Below are 10,549 nucleotides of genomic sequence, written 5' to 3'. Positions count from 1 at the left end.
CCATGTGATGGTCATGGTGCACCATGAATGATGTACAACTAGATCCATGCATGTATAGTCATGCTAGGATGGAATTCTCAAGGGCATGAGTATGGTTCTACAGTGTCTCAAATGGCATTGATTTGGCAGATGGTTATCCATACTATCTTTGCATGACCAATTGATATGGGGATAGTTTTGACCTTATTCTATTATGCACCATGATGTTGTTTGCAGGTTCATCACCCTTATGCTTGGAGTCCTTTGCAACATGAGTACTGCATCATGCTCACAATCGACTTTAAGTGAAACTTGGCAAAAGCAAGGTGGTTAAGCTTGTCACCACAAGGCCATAATCCTTCTGTTGGCTAATTCTAGTTTGACAGTGTGCCAGTTGTGGAGTTGTTTTTAGGTTATGTTGCATTACTAGTGGACAGGTAAGCCTGAATGTATGCTGCCACATTTCATGATAGGGTCATGGCTGCTACAGGACCACGATTGCATGATGCTTGCCAAGGTGAATTCATTTCCAAATCCAAGTGAGTTATCTTATCCAATTAACCAATGTAATGTGAAGTTATGGTTGGAAATACAACAAAGTCTAAATGGCAAGGTGCACAAGAAGTTTGTAAAAGGAATTGGATTACTTGGAAAATAAGATACAAAGCAACAGACCCCAAGCATGACTTTTGGATGAAGGAAGGCTAGGTTAGGTTTTGGATGATCAAAATGGGAGGGTTGACTTTGGTCAAAGTTGACCAAAAAGTCAACTATTGATAAAACAGTTGTGGAGTTGTTTTTAGGTTATGTTGCATTACTAGTGGACAGGTAAGCCTGAATATATGCTGCTACATTTCATGACAGGGTCATGGCTGCTACAGGACCACGATTGCATGATGCTTGCCAAGGTGAATTCATTGCCAAATCCAAGTGAGTTATCTTTTTCCAATTAACCAATGTAATGTGAAGTTATGGTTGGAAATACAGCAAAGTCTAAATGGCAAGGTGCACAAGAAGTTTGTAAAAGGAATTGGATTACTTGGAAAATAAGATACAAAGCAACAGACCCCAAGCATGACTTTTGGATGAAGGAAGGCTAGGTTAGGTTTTGGATGATCAAAATGGGAGGGTTGACTTTGGTCAAAGTTGACCAAAAAGTCAACTGTTGACAAAAGTCAACAATTGGTCAAAATTCTTTTTTTTTGTATTTTTCTTGTAAATGGACAACGGATTGATGATTAGGGTGAAATTTAGGGTTTTGGGAGTTTGGGTTGACTTTGGTCAAAGTTGACCAGAAAGTCAATTGTTGACCAAAGTCAACAATTGGTCAAAAATGTCAAGTTTTGTATTTTCTTGTGTAGAATCACATGTAATGGTTTAAAATGACATGGAATGGATTGAAATGGTTTGAAATTTGTTTTATAATTGGTTTATTTATGACTTGAATGTTTGACTTTTGATAAGAAACTAACTTGACTGATAGTGTATATGGACAGGGCCATGAAATGAGACCATAAGGTTAGGGTTTAATATAACATCTATGAACTAAAGGCATGACTAGCAAGTGGCTTGAATCACAAGAAGTTTGGTTGTTTAGATGACCATGATCAAAGATGTATCCACAATCATATGGCGGACTATTCATTAGGCGTCCTAAAAGGATGAGTATGAGACCCACAAGAAAGTATTGTTGGGTGCAAGGGAGAATGTATCACTTGTTGAGGGTACAAATAATTCAAGATCAAAGGAGAATAATATCTTGGATCCATGAAGGAATAAACTTTGAACCAAAGACCGAAAGAGGTATTGGCTAGGATGTGGAGGAAACTAGGCATACCCACTTCTGCCATAACCAGAAACAAGGCGAATTAAATGTTTGGATACAAGCCAAACAACTCTTGGTTCACAAGGCAGACTATTCATTAGGAGTCCTAAAAGGATGAACATGGAAACCAAGGAAGAGTCAACTTCGATCTCAAAAGGATGGTATTGATTGATGAATGAAGAATGATTGATTAATAAATATGGTAGCTCGCAAAGAATCTGAATTCTCCTGCCTACGTATCCTTATAGTGCAATAAGGAAATCAGAGCTTTCGTAGTTCAGCCCACTAGGGCTGAAAGCGAGGTGATTAAGGAGGCAAAAGAATGATTGAATAGAAGTGAATAGAACGGAGAGATGAATTGAGAGACTTGACAGTCGATTAATAAGAATCACATGAGAGTCTATGAATAAGGGCGAACGCTTTGAATATTTGGGGCATACACCCCATACGCAAAGTCGATCTAGACGAGGATAGGAGAGACTCCGTCTCATCATTCCCTATTACTTAAGACTTGAAGTGTATGATACTTCTCTTGACTGTCAATTTGCTGGTGAAGAAATCTTCGTTGTTGATCATTGCATTGATGTTGACTTTGTATGAAGAAGACTTGGTAGTTCAATCGATTCATATTGTACTAAAGTCTACGAACAAGGGCGAACACTTTGAATATACGGGGCATATGCCCCATATGCAAATTCGCTCTAGATGAGGATAGGAGAGACTCCATCTCATCATTCCTTACTACTTAAGGCTCGTTTTGCACAATTTGAATTGTGTTAACCAAGTGTTGCCCTTTGATTTATCTTGTATAATACGCTGCTTGATGTGACTGAGGATGCCTTTATTTGCAGATCTTGACTTGAGGCTTTGGGCTCCACAGCTTAGAATAAAAGTCTTATTAAGTAACTGAGGGTATTTTGGTCACCCAATTTAGACAGTGGGATTATACAAGTTCAAAGGACTTAATTGATCAAATTTGCTTTTGATCAATTTAATCATGTGTTTGAAGTGATTTGGAATTTTTGGTTAAAATCTAATCTAATGGTTAGAATTGAATTAGACTATCCTAAGGGATTATGCCATGGTTAATTGCAAATTCAATGTTAGCAATCCTAAGGGAACATGTGATCATATGAATGAAATGCCCAAAATTTCCCCCAAAGGGTAAAATGGTCTATCAAAAGTATCATGAACACAAACTATACAAAGCTCCAATTAATTATAATTAAAGTCCAAAGCCTAATTAGGCCTAATTAGTGTGTTAACAATGCAATTAGTAAAATTACCAACACAAAGCAAAACTAGAATTGAAATGGCAATTACCATGTTGGGCCAAGGGGTGCAGGCCCTGAATAAAGAATGCAGAATTCAGCAATAAAGGCTTTGGGCCTACCAGGATAAGCCCAAATGCAGTTGGATTCAACAATTATGCTGCCAAGCAAAACAGAGGTGTAGAAAGCAGAGTATTGGGCTGAATGGTTAAGCCCAACAGAAATTGCAAAGAGGCATGTGGAAAATTCAGCACTCACTCCCACATCATCTTCCAATTTTCATGTTAAAACAGAACCAACGCCAGAGTTCCGGCACCACCGCGCTGGAGCCGGCCAGAAACAAGAATAAGTATCGTTTTCTTACTCCTATCAACCTCCTCTGTCCTAATCACTCAACCATTCTAACCATTAATCAACTAATTCTAGAAATTGATCCACTAAGGTCAAGAACCCTAAGTATGAAAATCTACAATTAAATAGAGGTGGAGGAGAATCCAACCATCAAACTTTGGGGTTTGGATTCTCCACTACACAGGCCACAAAGTGGCATAAAAATTCAGCAAACAAGCACATATGAAAGATGAACATTCACCAACCTACAAGATGGAGGATTGACTTGGAATTTGTTGCAATTTGGGAATGATGAAGATGAAGGAGAGAAAACCATAGATTATGTTGCTTTGAACCTTTAATCTTCTTCTTCTACCATGAACTCCTCCTCTTCAAGAATTGAAATTCTGGTGTAGTCAGAATTCAGATGTTCTACTCAAAGTCATGACATCTGATCCAACATTGTAACTAATACAGCAAGACAGTTATACAAATTAACACCCTGTACTCAAGCACACTTTCACAGTAGTCACACCTTCTGCTACTGTATTACCTTAGAATGAAAGAGCATTTAGTTCTGTCCTTCTAGTACAGAGACACAACAGAGATCAAACACCATACTTACTTCAGTTGTGTTTGGACAGTTATCAGCATGATATCTCAATATTGAATTGCACATCACCTGTTACTGTATTTCAATTTGCTGGCTTAGTACTGGTGTATCCTAACCTACAAGTCAAACAAGGTAACCTAATTTCCACACATTGGGGAGCTGACAAATGTGCTAGTTGTTAGATTCATTAATTGTAGGTTAGTTGTTATTTTCCTGAATTTTAGCTCAGCTGTTGGATTCCTTAAATTAGCCTGAGAAAAATACTGAAACAGAAAAACTAATTATCCTATAATTTAGCCCAAGCAGTCAGGTGTGAATGTTACAACATTCAGGTTGACATCCAGAACATATTCTTCATGCTGATTCTGTTATGTTGTTGAAACCTGACTGTGCTGACTTTGCTATACTGTACATGACTAACCAGTCTCTACTCCAGTATCAGCCTACATGACCAACTGTCAAGACATCCAGTTTGACAGTTTCACTATGATCCTTTGGCCAGGTCTATTATCCTTTTGAGGATCAGACTTACTTAAATACTGAACTGAGATCACCATGTCTAAAGTTCAGTATCTGCGGTCAGTGATGAATGTTAAAACATTCTGATTGACATTCACACAGAAGGATATGTACCAGGTCTGTTATCATCTTGGTTAGCAGACTGCACTACAACCTGAGTTATGGCAGACAGGATTATAACATGCAGAAGGAAAACAAACACAGAGAATTGTTTACCCAGTTCGGTCCAACATGACCTACATCTGGGGGCTACCAAGCCAGGAAGAAGATCCACTATCAGCAGTATTAATTCAGAGTTAAACTCCCCCGTTATAACCCTTCACTTAATCCCTACCCAATGCAATCTATACCTAGGAACTCCTAGATAGAAACCTCCAGTTTCCATTCCTATCACTACAAATACAATGTAATGTTAACACACCTTGAACTTGCTTCACAGCTTCATTCAAGAACATAATCACTCTTGCCTACAGGCTTTGAGTTACAAATACTCTCAGCTTTGACCACTGAGAAACACATGGTAACCTTCCCACAGATTGGGAGGTTTACCTCACACACACCCCTAAAAATTCATTCTAAGAGGCTTACAAAAACTAGGTTACAATAAGCTATTTATAACCTAATCACCCAACTGGATTTGGGCCTTCAGAAATCGCAGCAAACTTGTTCTTTGCTGTTACAAATACAGCAGAAAATTTCTGCTACAAACAAGATCTTCAATCCTAAAATATCTCCATATATATCTCCTTATTTTGAGCCTATATATATGTTCTGATTGAGTCTTTAAGACCTCCACATGGAAGCTAGGATATTCACCAAATATCCTTACTACTCCCAGAATATATACTGAATTAATTAATTCAGTTTTCTACACAAGTACGATGTCACAGGCCTGATGTCGTGACATCGTACATGACATGTTGATCCAGATGTTGAACTTCTTCAACCCAACATATTAAAACAACAGAGATGAATACATTATTTGTTTTACAAAATTAATGCCAATCCTGAGGTATTAACAAGAATCAAATCTGAAAATTCTAAACCGGAGAGTTGTTGTTGATGTTGATCATATGAATGTAGGGATGATTATGGAATGCAAGAGGTTTAGATCAATTGATAACAAACTTCAATGTTAAGCTTGCTCCAATTGTGGTTTGAGCTTTGGTGTAGAGTGAAGAAATGGAGAAGATGAAGTGAGAAAGGTTGAAGGTGATGTTTGCAGAAAAAGTGAGGAAGTAGTGGAAAGTGAAGTGAATAGTGGAGACTTCAAATGATGGTGAAGATGAGAATTTATAGGGACTAGGCTTGGGATCCCTAAGGCTTGGAGTTAAGCTTGGAGTTAGTTAAAAATGGTTTGGAGTTAGTTGGGACGAACATAGTGAGTTTAGGTAGTTAACTCACTGAGTTGGAAGTTAGCTAATTAGTTAACTTAGTGGAAATGTGTTCAATTGACTGTTTGTGACTGGTTATTGCAGGTGACGGTTTGAATGAGATTAGCTTGTCATGACTTGCAACCGTAGGTTAACAATGGTTGTGTTGTGTTTTTGGTCTTGGTTATGATTGTGCAAATTGAAGTGTTTGTGGATTTTCTGCCCTTGTTTTGCTGCAGGTTTGTAATGTTCACAATGCATTTGGTTGAAGGTTTGATGAAGTGCCAAACATCTAAGTGTCGTCGAGTGCACGGGTCTACTTGCCTTGGATTGCAAGCCTCAATGATGGAGGATCATGTTTCAACCCCAAAAGTTCCCTTCTCACATCAATAGTGCAAAGATCATGCAAAACAGCCCATGAGTCGACTCAAACAGGGAATGAGTTGACTCATACAATGATTTTCCTAGGACTGAGTCGACCTGGGAGTCAATCTGTTCGGACCCGCGATGAAATGATTGAAAGAAGAAATGGAAATGAGTCGACGCAAGGACATTAGTCAGTCGACTCAATCATGATTCCCAGAATTGAGTCGACTGGTAGGTCGACCTGTTCCGACCCGAGGGAACCGAGTTCAAAGAAAGAAGGATCATGAGTCGACGCAAAGGGTGAGTGAGTCGACTCATTCAAGTTTCCCAGAATTGAGGTGATCGGTGGGTCGACCTGTTCGGACCCGAGGGGTTTTGCACCGAGTCATGAGTCAACTCATAAGGCCCAAAACCTCCAAAATGAGTTTTTTTTCAATGTAATACCTTTTTGCACCCTTTTATGTATGTAATGAATGTTTTAGGGATAAAAAGGAATGGAATTGAACAATTGAGTGAAAATGACTTGACTCAATGCATGAACATGACCATAAAATCAAGCCCGAGATCTATAACTGACATATGAAAGCATGATGGTGGTCGAGTGCATGAATGAAGGTGGGTGGAAGTTATGAGACCGAGGACTTGGAATATGGCCAAAAGATTCGAGCACCAAGGGGGACAAAATGGACGGACCAAGTACCGGATGCTGAGTGCAACACACTGAGATCACCTGAGATTAGGGTTTTGGAGGCCTCAGGGCAAGTCCAAACCAAGCATTTCCAATTGTTGTACCAATAAACCAAAGCCCTGCAAGCCAAACATTTGAAATCCATGGTAATGAATGATGCTTATGCATGGGTTATTAATGCATGCGAATGAACCCTAGTCAAACAGTTAGACGGAGATGTGAAGAAAAGGGGAGGGCAAATTTTGGGGTACTACAGTAGTCTATTGGACAAATTCCAAGCACTACACTCTCACCAAATTCATGCTAACACAAAGGTGTCCTGCACCTTCAACCATACAAGGCTTCAAAAGGTGTCATTCCAATACTAGAATGAAAAATGTTATTATACGTGAACTCTATCAACAACAAATGACTATCCCAAGCACCTCCTTGCTCGAGAACACAAGCTCTCAACAAGTCCTTTAATGACTGAATGGTCCTCTCCTTATGACCATCGGTTTGCAGATGATAAGTTGAACTCAACCTCAATTTCAAACTCAAAGCTTCCAGCAAACTCTCCCAAAATATGGAAGTCAACCTCGGATCTCTATCCGACACAATACTCAACGAAACTCCATGCAACTTCATAATCACACAGATATATGTCTCTGCTAACTTCTACATAGAACAACTGATGTTAATCGGAATAAAATGATCCGACTTCGTCAGTCTATCAATGATTACCCAAATGGCATCATGCTCTCTTGGAGTATTCGGCAACCCCGTCACAAAATCCATAGAAATGATATCCCATTTCCATTATGGAATATCCAACGGTTGCATCAATCCTGCATGTTTCTCATGTTCAACCTTTGACTTCTGACAAGTCAAATAAGCATAAACAAACTGAGTTATATCTCGCTTCATTACAAACCACCAAAAGATCTTCTTCATATCCTGATGAATACTCAAGCTATTTCAAGGACTTTTTTCTAAAATCATATTCTTCAACTCAACTTTGTCAGGAATACAAATTATGTCTCTGAACCTCAACACACCTTGTTCATCCACTTTGAAATCACTACCATCAGTCTTATTACTTCCAACCATCAAGTCCACCAACTTCACATCCAACCTCTAACTCTCTTTAATATTACTAAGAAAATAATTATTGATCTTAAGCATACCCAACATCACACTCTGTGGTGTCAGTTCACAGACCAAACTCATGTCTCTGAACTGTTCAATCATCTCCAACTCAGTAACCATCATAGCAGACATATGCAAAGACTTTTGACTAAAAGCATCAGCCACGACATTCGCCTTACCAGGATATAATATAAGCCAAAGTTATAATCCTTTAAGAATTCCAACCATCTGCGTCGTCTCATATTCAAATCCTTCTGATCAAACAAGTATTTCAAACTCTTACGATCACTAAACACTTCAAATTTGGAACCATAGAGATAATGCCTCCAAATTTTCAACATGAACACCACCGCAACCAACTCTAAATCATGAGTAGGATAATTTCTCTCAGGAATCCTCAACTGTCGTGAAGCATAAGCTATAACCTTGTTATCTTGCATTAGCACACCACCTAAACCCATCGACGACATATCATAATACACCACAAACGGTTCATTCGTTTCAGGTAAAATCAAAGCTGGAGCTGTAGTCAACCTTTTCTTCAGCTCTACAAAGTTGTTTTCACAATGAACGTCCCATACAAACGGTTTACCTTTGCAGGTCAACTGAGTTAACGGAAGTGCCAACTTGTAAAAGCCTTCAATAAACCTGCGGTAATAACCAGCCAAGCCCAAAAAGCTTCTAATCTTTGTTACCGACTTCAGAGCCTCCCATTGTAGAACTACATCTACCTTGGATGGATCCACAATAATACCACGACCTGAAATAACATGATAAAGAAAGCTAACCTCTTTCAACCAAAATTCGGACTTCGACAACTTAGCATAAAGCTTCTTCTCCTTCAACACTTGCAATACAACTCGCAAATGGTCAACATATTCTTCTTATGATTTAGAATATATCAGAATGTCATCCATAAATACCACAGCAAAACGATCAAAGTAAGTATGAAAGATACGGTTCATGTACTCCATAAATACTCCAGGTGCATTAGAAACACCGAACGACATCACCAAATATTCATAGTGTCCATAACAAGTTCTAAACGCCATATTATGTACATCTTTATCCTTCACTCTGATCTAGTGGTAGCCTAACCTCAAATCAATTTGGATAAATACACATGCACCCACCAACTGATCCATCAAGTCATATATTCTCGGAAGTGGATACTTGTTCTTAATCGTCACTTTATTCAACTGTCGATAATCCACACACAACCTCATGCTACTATCTTTCTTCTTTACCAATAACACTGGAGCTCCCCAAGGCGACATAATTGGTCTAATAAATATCTTCTCTAGAAAACCTTATAATTGGTTCTTCATCTCTACTAACTCCAATGCAAACATCATGTATGGTTCCATAGAAACAGGTCTGATACCAGGGACAAAATCAATAGAAAACTCCACCTATCTCTAGAGGTACATCTAAAATGTCATATGGAAACACCTCTAGAAAATCTCGCACTACTTGCAATTCATCAATCACCGCCTGACTCTTAGTAGATAACGCTACAAACAACGCAAACATTTGAGCCTCCTCTTCCAAATGCTCCTTCGACTCTCTAGTAGATAAGAAACCAGTTTCTTCCTCCTCACCAGGAGTAAGAAACCACACTGACTTGTTATAAAAATTGATATAAACATGATTGAACTCCAACTAGTTCATCCCCAAGATCACATAAAGATTCTCCAATGGCAAGAAATTAAGATCAATGCTAAGATCTTTATCAAAGATTAATAGAGGACAATTCAAACAAACTTAAGTAGTCGTCACTGAACCCTTAGTAGGAGTTTCGATAACCATTTCTCCACTCATAGAAGATACAACAAGGCCTAACCTTTTCACACAGTCAGCAACAATAAAAGAACGAGTAGCACCAATATCAATAATAGCAATCAAAGGCGTATTATTAATATAACATATACATATGATCAACCTGTCATCACTAGAAGTTTGATTCCCCTTCAGAGCAAACACCTTTCCTACAATTGAAGCTTGTGTAGGCTTTGTGCAATGAGTGTTGATATGTCCTGGTTCACCATAGTTGTAGCAAGTCACCATATTCTCTTTGCAATCAACAACCAAATGTCCTGACTTCCCACACTTGTAACACTTATTCACAACACTCTTGCATTCACTGACACGATGTCCCAACTCACTGCACATATAAAACTTAAGAGGAGTAGGAGCACCTCCCCCACTTGGCCTCTTACCATTAGTAGATCTATGTTTTCCTTTATCATTTGGAGCACTCTATGGCTTCCCACGGTTCAGATTCTGCTTCCCTCTTCTCTCGCTCATCCCCTTATAGTGAGTCGACCAGCCTTACTATCATCCTCATAAATTCTACAGTTGTTCATCGACTCTGGAAACCTCCTGATCTGTTGGTATCCAATCGTCTTCTTAATCTCAGGATGCAAACCATTCTCGAATTTGATACACTTCGAGAAC

At 38.8% G+C, this 10,549-nt stretch overlaps 1 protein-coding gene across 1 annotated transcript; it reads right to left on the bottom strand.

The window, feature by feature from the left end:
- Window positions 1-9,487: 9,487 nt before the first annotated feature.
- LOC127123441 (uncharacterized) lies at window positions 9,488-10,264 on the bottom strand. Its single transcript, XM_051053659.1, has 2 exons — window positions 9,872-10,264; window positions 9,488-9,715 (listed from the first exon to the last, which is right to left on the bottom strand). The coding sequence occupies exons 1-2, from the start codon at window positions 10,262-10,264 to the stop codon at window positions 9,488-9,490; spliced, it is 621 nt and encodes a 206-aa protein (XP_050909616.1).
- Between the last annotated feature and the right edge of the window lie 285 nt (window positions 10,265-10,549).

This window comes from Lathyrus oleraceus, chromosome 2 (assembly GCF_024323335.1).
Source record: "Lathyrus oleraceus cultivar Zhongwan6 chromosome 2, CAAS_Psat_ZW6_1.0, whole genome shotgun sequence".
Taxonomy (NCBI): Eukaryota; Viridiplantae; Streptophyta; class Magnoliopsida; order Fabales; family Fabaceae; genus Lathyrus; species Lathyrus oleraceus.
This window is presented reverse-complemented; position numbering and strand designations above follow the sequence as displayed.